The sequence below is a fragment of the Oncorhynchus kisutch genome, linkage group LG3 (assembly GCF_002021735.2).
Source record: "Oncorhynchus kisutch isolate 150728-3 linkage group LG3, Okis_V2, whole genome shotgun sequence".
Classification (NCBI taxonomy): domain Eukaryota; kingdom Metazoa; phylum Chordata; class Actinopteri; order Salmoniformes; family Salmonidae; genus Oncorhynchus; species Oncorhynchus kisutch.
Window position 1 is genome coordinate 48,367,434 of NC_034176.2, and position 25,448 is coordinate 48,392,881.

Sequence of the window (25,448 nt, forward strand, 5' to 3'; positions counted from 1 at the left end):
TAAATGACCTTTTAATGGCATCAGACCGAGGCTCTGCATCTGTCCTCGTGCTCCTAGACCTTAGTGCTGCTTTTGATACCATCGATCACCACATTATTTTGGAGAGCTTGGAAACCCAAATTGGTCTACACGGACAAGTTCTGGCCTGGTTTAGATCTTATCTGTCGAAAAGATATCAGTTTGTCTCTGTGTATGGTTTGTCTTCTGACAAATCAACTGTAAATTTCGGTGTTCCTCAAGGTTCCGTTTTAGGACCACTATTGTTTTCACTATATATTTAACCTCTTGGGGATGTCATTCGAAAACATAATGTTAACTTATGCGGATGACACACAGCTGTACATTTCAATGAAACATGGTGAAGCCCCAAAATTGCCCTCGCTAGAAGCCTGTGTTTCAGACATAAGGAAGTGGATGGCTGCAAACTTTCTACTTTTAAACTCAGACAAAACAGAGATGCTTGTTCTAGGTCCCAAGAAACAAAGAGATCTTCTGTTGAATCTGAAAATTAATCTTGGTGGTTGTACAGTCGTCTCAAATAAAACTGTGAAGGACTTCGGCATTACTCTGGACCCTGATCTCTCTTTTGACGAACATATCAAGACTGTTTCAAGGACAGCTTTTTTCCATCTACGTAACATTGCAAAAATCAGAAACTTTCTGTCCAAAGATTATGCAGAAAAATGTATCCATGCTTTTGATACTTCTAGGTTAGACTACAGCAATGCTCTACTTTCCGGCTACCCGGATAAAGCACTAAATAAACTTCAGTTAGTGCTAAATGGGGCGGCAGGGTAGCCTAGTGGTTAGAGCGTTGGACTAGTAACAGAAAGGTTGCAAGTTCAAATCCCAAAGCTGACAAGGTACAAATCTGTCGTTCTGCCCCTGAACAGGCAGTTAACCCACTGTTCCTAGGCCGTCATTGAAAATAAGAATTTGTTCTTAACTGACTTGCCTAGTAAAATAAAGGTAAAAAAATAAACAAAAATAAAAAATAAATACAGCTGCTAGAATCCTGACTAGAACCAAACAAATTTGATCATATTACTCCAGTGCTAGCCTCCCTACACTGGCTTCCTGTTAAGGCAAGGGCTGATTTCAAGGTTTTACTGCTAACCTACAAAGCATTACATGGGTTTGTTCCTACCTATCTTTCTGATTTGGTCCTGCCGTACATACCTACAAGTACATTAGGTCACAAGACGCAGGCCTCCTAACTGTCCCTAGAATTTCTAGCAAACAGCTAGAAGGCTTTCTCCTATAGAGCTCAATTTTTATGGAATGGTCTGCCTACCCATGTGAGAGACGCAGACTCGGTCTCAACCTTTAAGTCTTTACTGAAGACTCATCTCTTCAGTGGGTCATATGATTGAGTGTAGTCTGGCCCAGGAGTGTGAAGGTGAACAGAAAGGCTCTGGAGCAAGGAACCGCCCTTGCAGTCTCTGCCTGGCCGGTTCCCCTCTCTCCACTGGGATTCTCTGCCTTTAACCCTATTACAGTGGGTGAGTCACTGGATTACTGGTGCTCTTCCATGCCGCTCCTAGGAGGGTTGCGTTACTTGAGTGGGTTGAGTCACTGACGTGATCTTCCTGTCTGGGTTGGCGCCCCCCCTTGGGTTGTGCCGTGGTGGAGATCTTTGTGGGCTATACTCGGCCTTGTCTCAGGATGGTAAGTTGGTGGTTGAAGATATTCCTCTAGTGGTGTGGGGGCTGTGCTTTGGTAAAGTTGGTGGGGTTATATCCTGCCTGTTTGACCCTGTCCGGGGGTATCATCGGGTGGGGCCACAGTGTCTCCTGACCCCTCCTGTCTCAGCCTCCCGTATTTATGCTGTAGTAGTTTGTGTCGGGGGGCTAGGGTCAGTCTGTTATATCTGGAGTACTTCTCCCGTCTTATCCGGTGTCCTGTGTGAATTTAAGTATTCTCTTTCTCTCGGAGGACCCGGCATGATGACTCCTTGCTGTCCCCAGTCCACCTGGCCGTGCTGCTGCTCCAGTTTCAACTGTTCTGCCTGCGGCTATGGAACCCTGACCTGTTCATCGGACGTGCTACCTGTCCCAGACCTGCTGTTTTCAACTCTCTAGAGACAGCAGGAGCGGTAAAGATACTCTTAATGATCGGCTATCAAAAGCCAACTGACATTTACTCCTGGAGGTGCTGACTTGCTGCACCCTCGACAACTACTGTGATTATTATTATTTGACCATGCTGGTCATTTATGAACATTTGAACATCTTTGCCATCTTTGTTCTGTTATAATCTCAACCCGGCACAGCCAGGAGAGGACTGGCCCCCCCTCATAGCCTGGTTCCTCTCTAAGTTTCTTCCTAGGTGTTGGCCTTTCTAGGGAGTTCTTCCTAGCCACCGTGCTTCTACACCTGCATTGCTTGCTGTTTGGGGTTTTAGGCTGGGTTTCTGTACAGCACTGAGATATCAGCTGATGTAAGAAGGGCTATATAAATAAATGTGATTTGTCTGTGAATATCGAACCGGCTATGAATATCGGTGTGCATTTAAATGAGGCTAACGTGGTTACCGGAAAGTGCCCCTAGTGTTACGATCCATTTTTTATTGGATGTTACATTTCAATAACCCTGCCTGACATGACAGTTGAAGGAGTGCTGCATGTTAAGCTGAACCCAAGAAAGGCATTTGATTAGTTTGACGTGTTGCGAGGTGTCACTTCTTTACACCGGTTCTCCACCCCATTTTAGCTCATTTTGGCCATAGACTTCACCAGGCTTCCCAATTCTCGTTGAGGCTAAGTGTGTTGTGACCACTTAAATAAACTTTGACTTGACATTGTGACAGAGAAACTAAGAATGTCATTGCAATACCTGAATGTTAAGTTGCTCTAGCTCGCTCCTGCGTTGGGCGAGGGTGCTCTCAGACTGTTTGCAGGTTTCCAGCAGTGTGGCCTCCTTGCTCTGGGTCTCCTGAATCTGGCTCTGGAGGGCCTCCAGTCGCTCACTGGCTCGTTTCACCTTCTTGTTGACCTCTTGGAACACCAGGTCGCGGGCAGCCACCACCTCCTCCACCCTCTGCAGAGCGTCTCCCTGTTCTTCCTTGAGTCTCCTCAGCTCCTGGAGATCCTCCTGCAGATCCCTGAGATGCTGTTTGGCCTCCACCAGCAAAGAGGCGCTGTCCCGAGCGCGGAGTTCCAGCTCCTCCAGATCCCGCTCTGTGTCGGCGAGCCGCTTCCGGGCCTCAGTGTGTTGCTGGAGAGTCGCTTTAGTCTACACAGAGTCACATGAAACAGTCTGTTACAACACTGCTGGCTAATGATACAAGAGATGGTACTACAGACAAATATCACCATTCACCAGCAACAAAGTTTTCAAATGTAAGACGGTCAGTAATTCAACTATAATATTTTAAACCAGAAGGACAGCTGCTGATAACCGACTACTGCACCCCCCCCCCCCCCTTAAATGAAGGGGGCTATTTATGTCCACCCGTAAATGTGCTCCTCGCTCCATTCTGCCACCCAAGAGGTAATAAGAATATGGCAGTGTATATTCGACTGTCAGAAAATGAATGGTGGTGGACGGCAGTATGCTAACATTAAGTTATTTATTTCGACCCCTATGCCTAAGTGTACGTTTTCTTCTTCTGGTCGAATATACACTTCCTAATAACATTATATATAAAATATATGTCAATATATGTGACCTTGGTCCTTGTGTCCTTCAAGCTGCTCTGTGCCTCCAGCAGCAGTCGGTCTGCCTCCCTGAGTTCAGCCCTGCGGCGGAGCAGGGTCTTCTCCAAACATTCTACCTCATCCAGCAGAGCCCCGTGGTGCCGCAGGGACTCCTCCACAACCTCTGACCCCCCTCGGCCCTCCAGCATCTCCCTGAGGAGACACACACATAGCTGATCAAGATGTCCCCAAGTTGGTCTTTTAGTCTCCCAAAAAATATGATGTACTGGACTGCAGGGTTGGGGTCAATTCAAATTGAAGTCAGTCAATTCAGGAAGTAAACTAAAATTCTAATCCAATAATTGAAAAAAGTGTATTTCTTTTCAATTACTTCTCAATAAGTTTAAAAGGAGAAGTTATTTACGTTTTTCCATTTATTTTTTATTTTTATTAAAATCACTTCCTGAATTGACTGACATCAATTCGAATTTACCTTAACCCTGCTGGACTGTGAGAGCTGAGGGTTTACCGTACCTTTGGCGGCGAAGTTGGCTTAAGGCTCTCCGGAGCTCTCTGAGCTCCAGTCTGAGCTGTGTGCGCTGATCCTGGTGCCTGAGCACATCCCTCTCCACATGGGCCTGCCTCTCCTCCTCCCCTGGGCCCTGGCTGCCACATGGCTGTTCCTCCACCAGCTGCTCCAGCCTGGCCAGCTCCCTCTCCTGACGGACGGACGGACAGACGAACGGATACACACACACTTTTATGGCTTACATGCTGACCACACCGCCCCAGTCTCGTGAGCATGGCGGTGCAAAATAAATGTACACATAAATGTTATTCAATCATTGCACCAACACTTGCACCAACACAATGAGGATCTTCAAAGCCAAGCGCTAAAGTAGAACTTGGTTCTATTTTGACGTTTGACACGCTGCAAGTCCCACCTCTCCCATCTCCTGATTGGTTTTTAGGAGCATATACCCACATGAGTGATTGAAAGATGAACAGAGGTCCACACTTCAGTCCAGTTGGTGGTGGGAATGCACCTTAAAGTTGGTTGCCAACCACCATATAAAGTCCAAAGAAGAAGAGGCCTGAAGGTGGAGAGATTACTAGAAACTCATTTTACCCTTTTATCTGTGGATTAATTGTCGGAGGTGAGGACCTTGTGCATTTCAGGTAAAATACCAACCCAATGTTTATATCCCAGGACAAAATAGCTAGCAACAGCAAGCTACCTAGCTAAATCGGTTCCATTTCCTTCCATGTCAAATTATCCTGGTATGGTTACTGGCCCAATGTCCAATGACAAAGGTAATAGCTGTTTCGCATTAGATTGTGCCCGCTAAATGTGATACTTTTCCTGTCGCAAATTTAGCCAATTTCTCATCGTAAGGAATCAGTGATATTTAAACGCCGGTATCTATTAGAAAGTTGTGTAAGACGTCGTCTCCTACGTCTCCCTTCACATAAAAAAAAAAGTAATCTCTATGAACCACTACTGATATAACCGAGGCCATACACCGCATACACCGTGAAAGTTTCCTGTCCCACTGCTTTCTGGAGTGTTTGCTGCTGCTGTTTTGACAAAGATGCAAATGCTTGTATCGCAGCATCCCCTCAAATGCAGCGGGTGCAGTCGTCTCCATTACCACTCTACACTCATTCTTCCAACGGCCCCACATCTAAAACAGGGATATATCCCCCTAAAAAAAATATATTCTTGGTTTATTTGTCTTACCCTGGCCATTAAAACCACTGTTCGTGACTTTCACTGTGGCAGTATTAACCCCTTTGCATGACTGCGAAGTGAGCGGAGTTCTATTCCACTCTCAAAGCATCCTGCTCTATATCATCCACTACCCCCGCAATTGCAGTTTTGATCACAGGTTTCAAACCTGCCATCAAAGCTGATGTACAAATTCTATCAATGTTCTCACGTACCCAGTCTTTTTGCAGCGGAGTACATCTACTCATTTTGGTGTTATCGGTTATACTCTTCTGTTGATAAAACGGCGACATCAAAACATTTGTATATTGAGCTTGGGATTTCTCATTGATGTCATTGTGCCAGACCACAACAGCATCTCTGAGTTCTTTATTTGATTGGAATTTTCAGTCAGCAGGGAAATGCTGACCAATTTTATCCAGTTTGCAAATTTTCCCCATATTTGAGGCGAATTGGTGGAATGCTTGTTCGCCTCTTTCAGCGCCTCTATAGCTTGACTAAACTTCTCTCCCTCTAGCCATGCTTACAGGGAGAATCGGGGCCGTCTGTCGCCATTTCAATAGTTATTATTCCGAAAACTCTCCCGACGATGTCCAGCGTGTTTAGAGCTTCTTCACTCCCGGCTCTAATACACACCTTCTATTAACCATTTTCCAAGGTAGCGCTACTCACTTCACAGGATAATAGTTATGGTATTTGTTCCTATTAATTGGTCACGTCACTTAATACCTTGTATTAGAACCAATACTATAGCGTTTGCAAATGTATTACTGGAGAATACTGGTGACCCGTCTTATTAGTGTTATGCCACATCACCAAAATTATTCAAAGTTGTCTTCCTATTTCCACATAATCTTTTACGGTTCCCCGCACCAATAGGGTATAAACCAACCTCTCTCCTTATTGCTACTGCTAATATACTCAAATCATGTTCAAACAACATTTCAATATATTTTTCCTTTTCTAACCATGGATGAGGCTCTCCTCCAGACACTTTATCCATCCACTGGCACGATTCAGCTTCATAAGATGGCGTAGCAGTCAGACGTCCTTTGTCCTCGTCTTGTTGTGTCCCGTGTATATATATATTTACATCTTTCTTCGCATATCTTTTATATATTTTCTTTTCCAAAAACTCAACTTCAAAACACTCTCTTGCAACCCACCTCACCAATTTAAAAAAATAAAGTATTATTTACCTCAAATCTGAAATCCACAATAGAAGCTAGCCTGAAGCTAACCCGAAGCTAGCCAAAAGCTAGCCAGAAGCTAACCAGGAACTAGCCAGAAGCTAACGTTAGTATTTAGCTAACCACAGTTGATGGTCATCAGCTATCGCCAGTTTTGAACAATGCGACTCGGACCAGAATATACCGGACCTATTTTTCTCTCCATATCCCCGGATTTCAACCGAAAGCTCTGAACATTTACACCTGGATCTCGCAGCTAGCTAGCTGCTATCCGTGTGACTTTTGGCTTACGTCGGTCCCGGAGCAAACTTCAATTATTCCAGAGCTAGCCAGCTGAAGAGTTCCATCAACCACTCCTGGGCTACAATCACCTATCCAAACCCGTTTTACTACCGGTGCGGAGCCCCACCCTAATCGTTAGCTGTCTTATCGGCTGCTATCTGAATAGGTCTCTCTGACAATTTTTCTTGGGTCACTATAACTATATCTATTTTGCCAATTGGATTGATCCCCTCTACCACACGGAACCCCACTAATCTACTAACGGAAATGCACGAAGTGGCTAAAAACAGAACACCGTCCTATGCTAGCTTGCTACCGATGGCCCGGCTAGCTGTCTGAATCGCCGTTACCCCAACCACCCTCACTACTAACTGGACCCTTATAGTCACTCGACTAAGCATGCCTCTCCTTAATGTCAATATGCCTTGTCCATTGCTGTTCTGGTTAGTGTTTATTGGCTTATTTCACTGTAGAGCCTCTAGCCCTGCTCATTATACCTTATCCAACCTTTCAGTTCCACCACCCACACATACGATGACATTACCAGGTTTCAATGATGTTTCTAGAGATAATATCTCTCTCATCATCACTCAATACCTAGGTTTACCTCCACTGTATTCACATCCTACCATACCTTTGTCTGTACATTATGCCTTGAAGCTATTTTATCACCCCAAGAAACCTCCTTTTACTCTCTGTTCCGGACATTCTAAACGACCAATTCTCATAGATTTTAGCCGTACCCTTATCCTACTCCTCCTCTGTTCCTCTGGTGATATAGAGGGGAATCCAGGCCCTGCAGTGCCTAGCTTCACTCCTATTCCCGCGGCGCTCTCTTTTGATGACTTCTGTACACGTAATAGCCTTGGTTTCATGCATGTTAACATTAGAAGCCTCCTCCCTAAGCTTGTTTTATTCACTGCTTTAGCACACTCTGCCAACCCGGATATTCTAGCCGTGTCTGAATCCTGGCTTAGGAAGACCACCAAAAATTCTGAAATCTCCATTCCGAACTACAACATTTTCAGACAAGATCGAACGGCCAAAGGGGGTGATGTTGCAATCTACTGCAGAGATAGCCTGCAGAGTTCTGTCCTACTACCCAAACAATTTGAACTTCTACTTAAAAAAATCCACCTCTAAAAACAAGTCTCTTACTGTTGCCACCTGCTATAGACCACCCTCTGCCCCCAGATGTGCTCTGGACACCATATGTGAACTGATTGCCCCCCATCTATCTTCAGAGCTCGTGCTCCTAGGCGACCTAAACTGGAACATGCTTAACACCCCAGCCATCCTACAATCTAAGCTTGATGCCCTCAATCTCACACAAATTATCAATGAACCTACCAGGTACCACCCCAAAGCCGTAAACACGGGCACCCTCATAGATATCATCCTAACCAACTTGCCCTCTAAATACACCTCTGCTGTTTTCAACCAAGATCTCAGCGATCACTGCCTCATTGCCTGCATCCGTAATGGGTCAGCGGTCAAACAACCTCCACTCATCACTGTCAAACGCTCCCTGAAACACTTCAGCAAGCAGGACTTTCTAATCGACCTGGCATGGGGTATCCTAGAAGGACATTGACCTCATCCCGTCAGTAGATGCCTGGTTATTTTTTTCAATGTCTTCCTTACCATCTTAAATAAGCATGCGCCATTCAAGAAATGTAGAACCAGGAACAGGTATAGCCCCTTGTTCTCTCCAGACCAGACTGCCTGACTGCCCTTAACATCCTATGGCGTTCTGCATTAGCATCAAACAGCCCCCGTGATATGCAACTTATCAGGGAAGCTAGAAACCAATACACACAGGCAGTTAGAAAAGCCAAGGCTAGCTTTTTCAAGCAGAAATTTGCTTCTTGCAACACAAACTCAAAAAAGTTCTGGGACACTGTAAAGTCCTTGGAGAATAAGAACACCTCCTCCCAGCTGCCCACTGCACTGAGGAGAGGAAACACTGTCACTACCGATAAATCCACTATAATTGAGAATTTCAATAAGCATTTTTCTACGACTGGCCATGCTTTCCACCTGGCTAACCCTATCCAGGTCAACAGCACTGCACCCCCCACAGCAACTCGCCCAAGCCTTCCCCATTTCTCCTTCTCCCAAATCCAGTCAGCTGATGTTCTGAAAGAGCTGCAAAATCTGGACCCCTACAAATCAGCCGGGATAAACAATCTGGACCCTTCCTTTCCAAAATTATCTGCCGAAATTGTTGCAACCCCTATTACTAGCCTGTTCAACCTCTCTTTCGTGTCGTCTGAGATTCCCAAAGATTGGAAAGCAGCTGCGGTAATCCCCCTCTTCAAGGGATGTTTTTATCATAAATCTTCAATAATGTTCCAACCGGAGAATTCCTTTGTCTGTAGAAATGCAATGGAATGCGAGGTAACTTTCACATGAACGCGCGTCACGAGTTCGTGGCTCTCTGACAGACATCTGACTCATTCCCCCCTCCTTTACAGTAGAAGCATCAAACAAGGTTCTAAAGACTGTTGACATCTAGTGGAAGCCTTAGGAAGTATAACATGACCAATATCCCACTGTATCTTCAATAGGGAATGAGTTGAAAAACGACCAACCTCAGATTTCCCACTTCCTGGTTGGATTTTTTCTCAGGTTTTCGCCTGCCATATGAGTTCTGTTATACTCACAGACATCATTCAAACAGTTTTAGAAACTCTGAGTGTTTTCTATCCAAATATACTAATAATATGCATATATTAGCAACTGGGACTGAGTAGCAGGCAGTTTACTCTGGGCACGCTTTTCATCCAGACGTGAAAATGCTGCCCCCTAGCCCAAACAGGTTAACAATATTTAAAGTTTCGGAGTCAGAAGCCATCACTGCTTTTCAACCTGTCCCCAAATTAATATAGTTGGTTCAGAGTTTGTTTTGATATTTCAACCTGCGTGTCCTGATCACGTCTGGTGTGGGTGGACAAAATCAACATGCACACGAGCGGTCAGCATGTTAGAGAGGTCCGGGGTCAGTAGAGCACAGTGTTGTGGAGCACTCAGATACAGATACTATTCATTCTGACGTGTGGCTAGAGTAAGGAATGGCGTCTCTGGGACGTTCAGCATGTTGTAACCTTCTGAATGCCACCCATGTTGGAGCTAGAGAAAAAAAGGCATCTGTAAGTCGAGGGCATCATTTTAGTTAATGCATTTTCAATATCATCTTAATTCACCCTCTAGTGGTCATATCGTAGATTATCCCGGTGTTTTCCAATCCTGGTCCTGGGGACGACCCAAAAAGGGTGCAACTGTTAGATTTTGAGTCAAAGGCTTGATGATGAGCTGGTTAGATGAATCAAGTGTGTTAGTGCTAGGTCTAAAAGCGGAAATCTTTGGGTCCCCACGACCAGGATTGGGAAACACTGGATTAGTCCATTCAAACCATTAGGAATCATCATCTCATCCATGTCACCCACCATCTCCTTGTGCCCCGGCATGTTGCAGTGGAGCACCCCGGTGGGGAAGCTGACTCCGAGCAAGGGCCAAGAGAGGCTGCTGGGGCCATAGACCAGGTGGGCCCCCTGTGGTGGAGACCCGTAGATGACCGTCCCGGGACTGAATGCCAGGCTGGCCGCAGGGGAGGCATAGACCACAGAGCCAGGGGGCAGGGGAGAACCGTCAGGCAGCATGGTGTAGATGGCCGAGCCAGGGGGATGGCTGAATTGATCCCCAGTCCCCATCCCAGAGGAGCTGCAGTCTACCACATCGCTCTCACTACCACTGTCCCTCGCCTCACCTGAGTGGTCAAGCACGCACACACATACATACATACACACAAACACACACACACAAACACACACACACACCGATGCACACATACACCGATGCGTGCACACACACACACACACGTTGCTGTGTTGACTCTCACGGTTTGCTGTATCGTAGTGTAACGACAGAGGTCTCAGAGGAAACTTGCAATGTGCCTATACATACCTCTTCCTTTGTAAGTGTGTGAGGATGTGTGCACCGGAGGGGAGTAGACCCAGTATCCCCCTCCAGGCTGGGGACCTCTATCCCTGCTGACCCCCCTGCGCCTGCTGTTGCGGTGCCCCCTGCCAGGCGAGGTAGGATACTGCAACCCTAGACCTGAATCCTGAGTGCCCTGAGTACCTAAACTGTGAGCCTGACGGAACAAGGAGAAACAGACAATAAGACTATAGTATATTAGTCCTGTACAATATCAGCCTTAAGCCTAATTTATACCAAATGCAATATAAGAACTACAAATAGCCATGCAAAAATGGCGATCCTGCGTAATTGTGTAGGAAAAATACGCAAAGGTGTACAGCCCCGCAATTATAAACTCGACACAAGTAAGCAGGATCGCCATTTTGCGGTCTTGCGTTGCAGTATAACTTAGGCTTTACACATACTACATAGAAAACACTTAAAACACAACTCCTCTGGCACCAAATGACCGATCTGCACGAAACTTGATACATGGCATCTATGGACCAATATCTCCCAACGCAACAATTTCTAGGCTAGTATGTCAAACATACTGACCAATAAACATCCATGTGGGCATGGTCTGGCACATAAATTCATACAGATCAGACACCGATATTTGAATTGTACCAAAACTTGGTGTACATATTTCAAACACTGTCAACACTCAACATATGCAAGCACATTCAGATCGACCACACGGTGGCGCTGCAACAGGCACATGTTTATATCTCTTGAGTTTGGCTGCATGGTGGCACTGTTAGACAGGAAAAAGAGTTGATGCAAGCATTTGAACAGTTGCCATGTTCTTTTATCGAGACTCTTGGAAAATGTTGCTTTTAATTCTTTAGAGTTTAAGATGTTGGGGGGAGGGGGGTGCTAAAACTGACATGGAATTTTTTAAGAATGTCATAGTATGGATCATTTTACTATGTGATTGTGAATATTAGGACCCCTTTAGGTATAAAAATATATACTTTTGGGGGGGATAAAATATCGATTTTGGCCTTTACTACTATAACCAAGCCAATAGCCCACATTCAATAACACATTCATAAATGGCAAAGGACAGTCAAAAACATGTATAATAAGAAACAAGGTTTTGAAGTTTCTGCCCTAAATCTAGGAGATAAGAAGAAAAACACTCAGGAAGAAAAACTTCAAATTAGTGGATTTGGCTATTTCAGCCACACCCGTTGCTGACAGGTGTAAAAAATCGAGCACACAGCCATGCAATCACCATAGACAAACATTGTCAGTAAAATGGCCTTACTGAAGAACTCGGTGACTTTCAACATGGCACCGTCATATGATGCCACCTTTCCAAGAGGTCAGTTGGTCAAATTTCTGCCCTGCTAGAGCTACCCTGGTCAACTGTAAGTGCTGTTATTGTGAAGTGGAAACGTCTAGGAGCAGCAACGGCTCAGACGCGAAGTGGTAGGCCACAAGCTCACAGAACAGGGCGGTCGAGAGCTGAAGCGCGTAAAAATAGTCTGTCCTCGGTTGCAACGCTCACTACCGAATTCCAAACTACCCCTGGAAGTAACGTCAGAACAAGAACTGTTTGTCAGGAGCTTCATGAAATGGGTTCATGAAATGGGTTTCCATGGCCGAGCAGCCGCACACAAGCCTAAAATCACCACACGCAATGCCAAGCGTCGACTGGAGTGTTGTAAAGCTCGCCGCCATTGGACTTTGGAGCAGTGGAAAAGCGTTCTCTGGAGTTGATGAATCACGCTTCAGATCTGGCAGTCTGACGGATAAATGTGGGTTTGGCGGATGAAAGGAGAACGCTACCTGCCTAAATGCATAGTGCAACTAAAGTTTGGTGGAGGAGGAATAATGGTCTGTAGCTGTTTTTCATGAGTCAGGCTTGGCCTTCTGTGCTTCCAATTTAGTGGAAACAGTTTGGGGAAGGTCTGGCCTGTTTCAGCATGACAATGCCCCGGTCATGACTCTCCTGTGAAGATCTGAAGAATCAGGTTACAATGGGTCCGCTCTAAGTTGGCCGTTTTATGACGCTCGTAAATACCAGCAGGAACTCTAACTCCCATACAATGAAAGGTAAGTTAAAAATCCCTTCGTTACAACAGAGAGAAATTTTGTAGATTGTGACATCCAAGATTGGATAACGAAACAGTATTTCTGTAATCCAAACAGTTGGAAGGATCCGTGGGTACTTAAAGAACAATTATGTAAGATCAGTTGTTGTTTTGGGATCTCATTAAGGATGGTATAACATAACTATCTCTGAATGTGTATATTTCCCAGTTGTCAGGTTTACATCCAAATGTTGTGGAACTTCTAGGATTAAATATGAAACTCTTTATGAGAAGACGAAATGTGATCTTGGCCTTCTAAATAAAAAAAAATGTTTTTCATGTGAAGTTTATCCAGTCACTAACCATGCCTACGTCAGCACAGACATTATTCCAAATGTAATGGAACGCCCTTTTCCCCCCAAGTGTTTAAAAAGGACTCGCAGAAGAATGAACATATTAGACATTTTAGAAGTGGTTCCACCTGAATATGTTACAAATGGTTTTAAAACTACAAGACCAGAAAATGGTAAAACTAATCCAGTAATGGTAAAACTAATCCAGCCTTCGCGGGAATCCAATGTGGTTTCAGCCCTCAGGGATAAGTGACCCCTGGTGCTAAAGAATCTATAAATAAATGATTTAATAAATTCAATTTAACTAAGAAGCTAAAATTGTCAGTCCTAACTTTTCAGATTAATAATTTGGACAAGGTTCCAAACTGATTTTTTTTCTACCAAAGAGACTATTTAAACTTTTCCAAATGAACCTAGTTACAGCATTGCTTTCAGGTTAATTAAGGTTTAATTACCAAATAGTCTATACAAGTTTGATTTATCATTGACAAATCACTTATCGGGTTAGTCCACTAGGGCTTTTCATTGCCTTGTTTAGTAATTAATGTGTAAGCTATCCTGTTTGTGTGTTTATGTAGTTCTGTGTGGTTATTTACTTAGTAAATAAATACTTAAGCCAATTTGTGTATTGCTGATTCATAATTTATTCTAGGGTTCATGCAGATTTTAAGTCAACGACGTTCAGAATAAGACTGAAGGTAAATAAGAATTAAGCTCCAGGTTATTTCAAATTTTATTCCCAAATAGCCTATACAGGTTTGATATATTATGAAAGTGATTAAATCAATAAAATGTGCTTTTGCAAGCTCATTGAGGCCATTTCCCATAGTACTAATCCACTATTGACGGAAGTTCCGCCTTTGCGGGAATTCAATGTGGTTTCAGCCATCAGGGATAAGGGACCCATGGTGGAAATATATATTTTTTTCATCACTTAAATTTGCTTTTGCAAATTCATTCACATTAGCTCCCACATTACTGATCCATAATTGATGGTTCATTAAAGTCTACAAATAGATTTACAAAATAATTTTTTCAGCTCCACATTTTTTAAAATAGAATGTGCAAGCTATCAGAGCGGGTGGTTCCCAGTCCCCTGCTAATTAATGAACCCTCACCTATAAAAGGATTGATCACTTACCTCAACAGCGATAAACGCCATTAGCGGAAAAACTGCAGAAATTGCATTCTAAAGGTTCTCCACTTTAGCCCTTATGTCAAAGATTGGCATCGGTCCAGTACCGCAGAGCTCAGCAGAAGAGCTCTGATGAGAGAACTCAGATGATGAAGATGGAAATATTGATTTCTAAGCAAGTAGAGGAAACTCATCACTGAATCTCTCGCTCCGTACTCAAGACCTCCAAATGCAAACCATGACAGATAAGTATGAGGCCGAACGGAGCAAGTGCGGCACTCACATGTCTAAAATCAGTACTCTAAGTGGCCAAGTGACTACAGCGTACTACCCAAACAGCAACCGGAGCTCGGTACTCAAAGGAGTGAAGACGAAAGAAGGTTTTAGACTTTGCTTCCCTCATGTGTCCCTCAGTCTTCTCCTCTTGGCCACTCATCAAAACCTTCCGCATCTCTGACCCCGTTCCAGGTCAGCCAAACAACATTCTTAGCAGGCATAGAGGACACCTTGGGTGGCTACCCGAACACTACGGGTTCTTACAGGCTTTACCTGTTGACGCGAATATCGAATAGACGAGGTGAGGTTCATTCGTCTACAACAGCAATAAGTGCAAAATGACTACGCTAAACCTGCAACAGCTTTGAGGTTAGAATTCAGTGGTTCTGCGACTCGCAAACACAAAAGCTCACTGGCTAACACTGTCAAACAAGCTCGGAATGAACACCCACAAGCGTACTATCATAGGCATCGTTCAGCTTACTTTGGCCTACTCACTGAAACAGGAATGGAAGAGCTGTTACCATTCAAACAAATGTTTCTGTCAAACATGTATCCCACCTTCATTACCTACTTGGATCCTGCAGCCCATGTTGGCTTCGCTATCTTAGAACTCAGAGAGCTTGCAAAAACAGTTTTAAAGGCATCAAAAGCAAGTAACGCTAGGAGCCCTGACATCTCAGTTTTGAAGTTTGACCAGGAGCACTTACTCCAGTTAGAGGGTGCATTATCAAGTACTGGAGCATTGAGAGATGACGCACAACAGCGGTTTCTACCACGAAACCACGATACCAATACCCACCACGGTCAAAATAACTGTAAAGTACGTCACCTTGGAAACGACTACCGCTACAATCGACCTGTTCGCCACGTTACTGCACCCGACCCACAAAAAGTGTCAGAGCACAAGGGTAACAAAGAGTTCAAGGACAATCTAAACATAGACCAATGTTCTCTAGAAGTTCTACTACGTGAAAAACTAAAGCAAGAAACATTTGAGAAAAGGGAAAAATATAAGTCACTAGGACTAGATGCGGAATCGCTGAATAACAGGTCCGCAGGAATTAACACCCTTAGCAAGGACGTTAAAAATCGAATTTCTCCTGCTCTCACTTGAGACCCTATCCAGGGCCTGCTCGATCAAGAAACAAGTCAACAGGCTTTGTCTATAGCCTTTGACACAAAGGTTGCGAAGAAAAAGGTCAATAGCGTCTCTAAAGCCAAGCCCACTCAAAATCCGTTAAGTCGATCTGCTTTCACCATGAACAGAAATGACACATCACGTCGTTGCGAACAACCACTTCACTTTGAGGGGAATATGTCCACTAAATGCAACTCAATGGCCATTCGTGGAAACAGTCCTGGTGGACTGCTTAACCCGTCATGCGCCAATCTCGCTCATCTCTCAAACATTGTTCAATGATCTGAAAATGGCTTTGAAGCCAACTAAACATTGGTTAAAAGTGGAATGATGCGACACTACACTTCGAGGTTTCACTCAAACATCGCCTCTCACATTGAGACTCATGCTGAAACTACACTTCCAGGATGTATCGCTCGTTCACCCTGTGTATGTTACCAGCCTCGAATCTGAACTCCTGATACTTGGAGCAGACTTGATGGATCGTTTACTCCCACTGGTGGATTTGAAAACCAACCACATATGGTCACAGTGCCGTCTCCACTGACCACACTGTCTTCTCCTAACGCTAGCTGCAACGCAGTCATCCATAAGGGGTACCTGTCGACAGCACCCCGTCAGAAAAATACATTTCAAAACCTCTTGGGGCTCAATCTGAGCCAAGGAAATATTACGATATCTCAACACATTCCATCAGCAAACCTGATTGACAATTATTTTCATGATTTCGAGCCAGCAGTCTCTGTGAACAAGCAACTTCCCTCCTCCTTGGAGTCGTGCAATACTGTAGCTGAGATCAACTTCTCTTGTCCTTCGGACAGTTCCGCAAACACTGCAGCAGTCTCAGGAATAAAAGCATCAACGTGCAGAGTGTACTCTGCTTCCGATGATACACTTTCCGCTTTGTGGGGGACTGTCTACCCATACAATGACACGAACGGCGTCAGTCCCGCATCTGACCCGATGACTCCCACTGGTGAAACACTTTGCGATATCCCAGACAGATATCCCCGTGTCTCAGTTCGCAGGGACTGAAGAGGTTGCCACACGCAGACACTGTACTGACTGACAGGCCTCGACAGCCACTGAGCGTTTTGAAGCACAAACACCAGGAGACTTGGTTGAAAGGTTACAGCCAATCTAATAACAACACGGCCGCTGACAACTCGTACATTGGGTCCGAACTATTCGTTTGTGCCTCGGATACCAACACCAACCGCTGGTGAGACACAAAGGGAGGGATTACTAGCCCAGACCCATGATGAGCCTCATCGAGGCCGGTGGGGGGGCGAGACCATGTGCAACACTGCACGAGGCCACCAGAGCAGGAAACAAATCTAGTTGTAAACTTCCCCATGAAAACAGAGAGGAGCGGACAGGCCCCTCGACGGGGATAACCGTAGAACACATCTAAGATATTATTGAGGTGTACCACATTGGTTGTAAAAGAAGTCCAGTGAACTATCCACCTCAAAAAGAATTGTCAAAAATAATAATTATTGCCATGTGTAGTTTCAACAACAATGCAACTAGTAAAATGCTCTAATCTTGTTTTCCGGTAGAATAACATTTCAGAATAAATCGGTAGGATAACTGGTCCCCTTGAGTACCAGTACCAATACCAGCACAGTCAGTCCAGCCACAATCAGTAATAAGGTTAGAGACCTCACAAGTCAAATTGCTATTGATAACAGCGACAGAGGAGTTAGTAGTCACTCAGATTGCAACACGTGTAAGGGAATCTCCAGGACACTCTTCTGATGGTTAACACACATGCCACTAATAAATAGAACTCTCCATTCAGGAGGAAAGTTATTAGAAGTCATGAACCATGATCACACCGTGTATGACTGGTTCAGTGCTTATAGAGTACTTCCGTCAGGAGGTTAGCTCCTCCGTGGATAACATAGCTATGAAATAGACTCCTTCACCACTATACCTATCACCACTACAATGGTGTAACACACATTGACGTGTAGTAAAACAACTCCACGTGCCCTTAACATATGTCTTGAGGTCGACATAAAAACTTACTGACCAGGCATTGACCTGGAAATGATCAAATGACGTCAGACTCATTCTGAACAGGTTGCAGCCTACCAGGATACTTGGTTGTCTTTCCCTTGGCATGTGCGCTTATGTAAGCATAAACGCACACCTACAACGGAACATTTAATGAGGATTTATGCGAGGACAACTTAAGGGTCCGAGCAAAATACCAGCCTTAGTAAAGTGGAAAAGTTACTCTGAGGCTCTGAAGTGACTCTACAGCTACAGTGCTCACCAGAGGTCCATAGGTCATTCCTGTAGACTGCCCGAAACTCATGCCTTAAGGCTGTAGATGTATCATGTAATTATCAACTTAGGATAGTGCTCTAAGCAACACACCGCGAATTAGGAACACCGATCCCAAACCGGGCATCCACTGCCCATCCTGGTGGTGGACTGCTCCCTTGGCAGAAGGCCTACCAGGGTAAACCACTGGGACATCCAAGGTTCATTCTTATGGTGGGTTGCAACTTACAGGATCCTTTCAAGTTGAATCTACCAGAGGGGGACTGGCATGACTCTCCTGTGAAGATCTGAAGGATCTCTACAGCACCCTCTCTATCCCGCAGAGGGGGAGAGGGGTGAAAGTTGGCCATTTTATGACGCTCGTAAATACCAGCAGGAACTCTCACTCTCCCACACAATGAAAGGGAAGTTAAAAATCCCTTTGTTACAGAGAGTGATTTTGTAACGAAGATTGGATAATGAAACAACATTTCTCTATTCCAAACAGTTGGAAGGATCCGTGGGTACTTAAAGAACAATTATGTCAGATCAGTTGTTTTGGGATCTCAATAAGGACGATATAACATAACTATCTCTGTATGTGTATATTTCCCAGTGGTCAGATTTACATCCAACTGTTGTGGAATTTATATAATTAAATATGAAACTATTTGTGAGAAGCTGAAATGTGATCTTGGCCTTCAAAATTATAAAATGTTTTTTCATGTGAAGTTTATCCAGTCAATAACCACGCCCAAATGAGCACAGACATTATGCCAAACGTAATGGAACGCCCTTATTACCCAAGTGTTTAAAAAGGACTCGCTGAAGAATTAACATATTAGACCAAAACACGCAGGATTGCTGCCATTCAGTCTGCAGCTGTTTAAGTACTCTTAGTCTAGTAAACTCGACCGAGAACCACAACATTTCCCTATCAAACGACCATTGGTACGTCTTACATATCCACTATAACAGAGCCCGCTGAGCAATCTACAACTACGAAAGACTGATCTCTGGTGGACAAGTCAGAGACTTTGTCCAATTACTCCCCAGACGGACCGGCGATTTCAACAGAGACAACAAGACATACACACGTAAATATGTACATTGCAATTATTTTCGAATGTGCGGCCGTTCATGTGCAACGTAATCGCATTTCCATGAGCATAGTTATCAGCTGTATGTAAGACAGTGAAGTCCTTTGTCTCTTCTCCCGCTCTTGCTTGCATGCTCCTCCGTTCTCATTTTTGTAACAAGCCATCATATCGGGTTAGTCCACTAGGGACTTTTCAATGCTTTGTGTAGTAATCAACCTGTAAACTATCCTGTTTGTGTGTTTATGTAATTCTGTGTGATTATTTAGTTAGAAAAATACAATTTGTATATCGCTGATTCATAATTTATGGTAGGGTTTATGCTAGGGTTCATGCAGATTTGAAGTTGATGTTCGGAATGAGACTGAAGGTAAATAAGAATTAATGAATTGACTGGTGTAAGAGATCTTTATCTTTAAGAGATAATCGGAAAACAGTAACTTTATATAAACTGTTTCCGTGGTGCCCCAGATTACTACTTAATTACTTATATGGTTAATTTAACAGCGTAATAATTAAACGTAGTTCATTGATTTTATAAAATAACATTCAAACACATTAATGACAGCAAAGACATGACACCGCCGTGTACAATGCGAAGTCCATACAGAAATGGTTTGTCGAGATAGGTGTGGAAGAACTTGACTGGCCTGCACAGAGCCCTGACGTCAACTCCATTTAACACCTTTGGGATGAATTGGAACCCTGAATGCGAGCCAGGCTTAATCGCCCAACATCAGTGCCCGACCTCACTAATGCTCGTGGCTGAATGTAAGCATAGTCCACATACTTTTGGTCATGTTGTGTACTTAACCCCTTTTTTTGGGTAGTTACAAAACTACCTTCAAACTTCCATTCGTTTTTTAAAAACCGCTACTGGTTACCTTCAGACGTGTCTCAAAACAGAGAACACCATCAGTTTCCGTCATTTCTACCATCATCACCGACTTCAGACAAGTCCCCTGACACTTCGTAGAGGAAGGAGGTGATCACCGTGTTCGTCTCCCCTCTCATAACAGTTTGTAGGCCAAACAATTTGGATGCTACAGACGTTTACACGAGAAGACCGATTTTTGGGATGTCTCATGGTCTGACAAACACCGCTCTAGCTCTGCAACCTTTCACCACAGATGCGGAAGTGCGACATCGGCCGATGCGGTGGACTGAGACCCATCCACTGCATCCATCTCTCTTAAACTGACAGATTTTGATGCGGATTATTTTATTATGTTACTTAGATTGACACACTGGTGCGTCAATTGACTCTTAGGGGGTTAAAGATGTTGTACCAATCTGTCTAGCAGTTCAGGTGAAGAAGATGTTTAAAGTAGTCAATATCATGTCCAAAATATATCAAAGGCATATTGCATGATCTGCATGATCTGGTTGATTTTGAGTTCTGTTACTTGCCTAGTGTGGTAAGGAGTACAGAAGTAGCTCATCCTAAGGCAATGTGTCCAAATAGTCCTGATGGTGGCACAGTGGGCCCACAGCTTGAACCCCGGCATTGCAGCTTTCATCTTAATGGTAACATTCTACTTGAGACGCTGTGTCACCCTGCATCCCACTGCTGGCATGCCTCTGAAGCTAAGCAGGGTTAGTCCTGGTCGGTCCCTGGATGGGAGACCAGATGCTGCTGGAAGTGGTGTTGGAGGGCCAGTAGGAGGCACTTTTTCCTCTGCCTGCCCAGGTGATGGATCATATAAGCCATATAGGCCTAATTGGTCATAACGTGTATTTTCTTAGTCCAAGTAAAGTGACACAGGATGGTCTTAATGCTTGTGTATTTTCTACAAGTTACTTAAAATATGAGGAAAACAAACATGGCTGTAAATAATGAATTACAGCAACAACAAAGGATTTAAGAAACAAACTTTCAAACTAAACAAAACTTCTTGGCACTCTTATGTAGGTATCATAACCTGCCATAAAATAGCGCAATATCTGTCACTACAGGTGTAAATCTATGGGTCATGGCAGTGTTATGACATTATGATATGGTTATGATCATGTCATAACGTGTTATTACCCTGGGTGTACATTTTTTTGGTTATTTTGATGTTTCGGTGGTATAGCATATCTTTTGCCGAATCAGGATTTCGTGGAGGTGGTTTCCTTCCCCAGAAGGAAACCGAATAAGTTTACTTGATTTGGTTCTGGGTTCTTCTGAGTTTGCAGCCAGGTAGCAGTCATATCCACACTCTGACAATCCCATAAAGCATAACCATCAACTACTCAAACAGTCACAGGGAGGTTGGTAGGTGGTGGTGGTTCCTTACATTTGTGGATGATGGGACATAGTACCAGTGGCCCCTGGTCCTGTGAGGGTCTCTGAGGCTGGATAAGACCTGGTTCTGCTGGACCAGGTTTTCCCTGAGAGCACACACCTCCCCCATAAGCTCCTCCAGGTTCCCGCTGTTCTCTGTGGAGTCAAAGTCACATTGGGGATATCAACAAAACAACAACAAAGTGGATTATTGTGCAATAAAGTATATTTAAAAAAATATTGATGTAGGCATCGAATCTTCAGAAAGACATACAGGGTTAGGCCTAATAGGTGAATTGGGGTGTTTTTACAGTGTTAAGACTGACTCAACCAAATAAGGCTAAAACAAACTGTTCAGCCGACTAACTCTCTCTAGCCAGGGTGAGCTGCTCCCGCAGTTGCTTAGTCTGGGCCTCTTGTCTGGTCAAGGCCCATTTCAGTCGATCCAGCTCCTGCTGTTGGATGCTGTTGTCTGAAATACCCCCCAGGCTATTTTGGTCCATCAAATGCATCTAATGGAAAGAAAACTTCAAATCTTACTCAGGTGAGCACAGATATTGTTAAATAAGAGTACATCTCTACTCATGTACAACACGGTGTGAGTTCCAAATAGCACCCTATTCCCTACATAGTGCACTACTTTTGACTAGAGCGCTATGTGCCCTGGTCAAAGGTAGTGTACTATAATAGGGAATATGGTGCCATTTGGGATGCAGATTGTTTCTGTAGGAGTTGTAGTCTTAGCTTTTTTTAATACCCTGTACTTCAGTAGCTTTTTCAGTAGCTTTTGCAGCAGCTGGATCTCAGCCTCGGCTTTGGTCAGGTTCTGAGTGATCTCGGCTGCTAGAACCCTAGACCCCTCCAGCTCCTCCGCATCCTGCATTAACACAACACATCACAAATAGATTGACTCGATCTTAATGAGTCTTTCCTCGATTCCTCTCATCTTAACTCCTGGCCTCCTTCTCAACCGTATTGAATAAGGATTTTGAGATGGAGGAAAGAAAGGGAGAAATTGAGGACAGATTCATTGAAAAAGAGATATTCTCTTTAGTCTAACACAGTCTCTGTACACACAAACAGCACCGCAAAAGTATAGGACGACGAAAAGGAGAGAGAGAGTTATTTAATCTACAGTGATTTATTTAGTCCCATAGGGCTCTGGTCAAAAGTAGTGCACAATGTAGGGAACAGAGTACCATTTGGGACACAGCCTATAGGTGTTTATGTTTATGAAGAGACACCCACCTCATCCCTCTCCTGGTTGATTTGCTCCACGATGGTGTGTAAGGAGCGGAGCTGCTCTTTGGCGGCTCTCAACTGCTGGGCGGACATCTTGTCTGCCGTTGTGAAGGAGCTTCTTAGCTCCAGCAGCTCCAAGTCCAGAGACTGCAGCTGCTGCTGGGTGTGGCACTCGCCCACTTCCATCTGGGGGAGACAAGAACCTACAGTCAGTCAGTGAGTGAGTCAGTCAATTTATCCGTCCATCTATATACATTTATTCAGCAATCCTGTCAACTTAACTAATTTACAATTATGATGTGATACATTCCCACAATGATTTAGTAGCTCTAGCTCTAGTAGCACTAGTAGCTCTAGTGGCACATGTTGTTTTCTCTGTGTGTGTTATACTTATGCACTAGTGGGCAGAAGACTCATAGATCCTTTAGGCATTGGAAGTAATGACCTGTTTGTCTTGTTCCTCCAGCTCAGCGAGCAAAAGCTCTTGCTCGTCCTCAGCCTCCTGGAACCGCTGGCCCGTCAGTTTCTGGAGTTCTCGTGCCTCCTGCAGTTCCTCCTGGAGCTGGAGTATCTCCTCCTCACCGAGGTTCTTTGCTGCCTGCTTGTGGGTGGGACAAGCCATGAACAACAGGGAACAAGTAAAACAGCTTCCCTCCTCCCAGGGGGTGAAGTTTTCCCTTGGTAAAGATCTTATATCAGCTTCCTCTTCCCAATCCTAAACTTAAGCAATAAGGTAAAATGCGAAACTGACCCAACCTCACCATACACCTACCAGTGGCCTATGGAGGTGGTGGGAAAAGAAGAGACTCACCGTGGCCTGTGCTGCAGCCTGGCAGGCTGCCTTGTGTTGCTCTCGGAGGGAGGCCAGCTTCTGACTGAGTCGAGCCTGGCCCTGCTGGGCTTGGTCCCGGTCTGTTTGGGCAGCAGACACCACTCCCAGCACCTCACGCTGCAGCCGCTCCAAGTTGCGGCCCACCATGCCCCCTTCACTGCTCATCCTGCTAACATGAGAGAGAGTAGTACTGCAGGTGATGAGTTCAACACTTGGCCACTCTCTGAACCATGTGTTTTTTTTCTTATTATTTTTCTTTTTAAATAACCCCTCCACCACCCCCCCTCTTTGGAGGACAAATATCTTAGCTTTTTTGCCACATATACATTTTACATACTACAGGTCGACCGATTAAATCGGAATGGACGATTAATTAGGGCCGATTTCAAGTTTTCATAACAATCGGTAATCTGTATTTTTGGACACCGATTTGCCAATATTTTTTACACACCTTTATTTAACTAGGCAAGTCAGTTAAGAACACAATCTTATTTTCAATGACGGCCTAGGAACGGTGGGTTAACTGCCTTGTTCAGGGGCAGAACGACAGATTTTTACCTTGTCAACTCAGGGATTCGTTTTTTTTATTTTTTTATTTCACCTTTATTTAACCAGGTAGGCTAGTTGAGAACAAGTTCTCATTTGCAACTGCGACCTGGCCAGGATAAAGCATAGCAGTGTGAACAGACAACACAGAGTTACACATGGAGTAAACAATTAACAAGTCAATAACACAAAAAAAGAGTCTATATACATTGTGTGCAAAAGGCATGAGGAGGTAGGCGAATAATTACAATTTTGCAGATTAACACTGGAGTGATAAATGATCAGATGGTCATGTACAGGTAGAGATATTGGTGTGCAAAAGAGCAGAAAAGTAAATAAATAAAAACAGTATGGGGATGAGGTAGGTCAATTGGGTGGGTTATTTACCAATAGACTATGTACAGCTGCAGCGATCGGTTAGCTGCTCAGATAGCAGATGTTTGAAGTTGGTCAGGGAGTTAAGTCTCCAACTTCAGCGATTTTTGCAATTCGTACCAGTCACAGGCAGCAGAGAACTGGAACGAAAGGCGACCAAATGAGGTGTTGGCTTTAGGGATGATGAGTGAGATACACCTGCTGTGGAGCGCGTGCTACGGGTGGGTGTTGCCATCGTGACCAGTGAACTGTATAAGGTGCTTTAGTGACAAAACGGATGGCACTGTGATAAACTGCATCCAGTTTGCTGAGTAGAGTGTTGGAAGCTATTTTGTAGATGACATCGCCGAAGTCGAGGATCGGTAGGATAGTCAGTTTTACTAGGGTAAGTTTGGCGGCGTGAGTGAAGGAGGCTTTGTTGCGGAATAGAAAGCCGACTCTAGATTTGATTTTCGATTGGAGAGGTTTGATATGAGTCTGGAAGGAGAGTTTACAGTCTAGCCAGACACCTAGGTACTTATTCAAGGTCGGAACCATCCAGGGTGGTGATGCTAGTCAGGCGTGCGGGTGCAGGCAGCGAACGGTTGAAAAGCATGCATTTGGTTTTACTAGCGTTTAAGAGCAGTTGGAGGCCACGGAAGGAGTGTTGTATGGCATTGAAGCTCGTTTGGAGGTTAGATAGCACAGTGTCCAAGGACGGGCCGGAAGTATATAGAATGGTGTCGTCTGCGTAGAGGTGGATCAGGGAATCGCCCGCAGCAAGAGCAACATCATTGATATATACAGAGAAAAGAGTCGGCCCGAGAATTGAACCCTGTGGCACCCCCATAGAGACTGCCAGAGGACCGGACAGCATGCCCTCCGATTTGACACACTGACACACTTAGAAACCTTCTGGTTACTAGTCCAACTCTCTAACCACCTGCCTTACATTGCACTCCACGAGGAGCCTGCATGGCAGGCTGACAACCTGTTACACGAGGGCAGCAACAAGTCAAGGTAAGTTGCTAGCTAGCATTAAACTTATCTTATAAAAAAACAAATCAATCT

The 25,448-nt window shown here is 44.4% G+C and overlaps 1 protein-coding gene across 5 annotated transcripts in view; it reads right to left on the bottom strand.

Moving 5' to 3' along the window:
* The window catches only part of cntrl (centriolin), a 118,722-nt gene that overhangs the window by 20,494 nt on the left and 72,780 nt on the right, over positions 1-25,448 (bottom strand). For 3 of the 5 annotated variants that reach the window (XM_031807495.1, XM_031807475.1, XM_031807502.1), the window contains 11 exons: positions 23,457-23,646; positions 23,091-23,246; positions 22,652-22,831; positions 22,161-22,280; positions 21,771-21,915; positions 21,417-21,559; positions 10,805-10,994; positions 10,288-10,607; positions 4,172-4,356; positions 3,670-3,850; positions 2,835-3,233 (listed from right to left, as the gene is read on the bottom strand). In XM_031807495.1, coding sequence (XP_031663355.1) covers positions 2,835-3,233; positions 3,670-3,850; positions 4,172-4,356; positions 10,288-10,607; positions 10,805-10,994; positions 21,417-21,559; positions 21,771-21,915; positions 22,161-22,280; positions 22,652-22,831; positions 23,091-23,246; positions 23,457-23,646 — 2,209 coding nt within the window. The remainder of the gene's footprint in view (positions 1-2,834; positions 3,234-3,669; positions 3,851-4,171; positions 4,357-10,287; positions 10,608-10,804; positions 10,995-21,416; positions 21,560-21,770; positions 21,916-22,160; positions 22,281-22,651; positions 22,832-23,090; positions 23,247-23,456; positions 23,647-25,448) is intronic. The other 2 variants (XM_031807487.1, XM_031807478.1) reach the window with 2 other exon arrangements.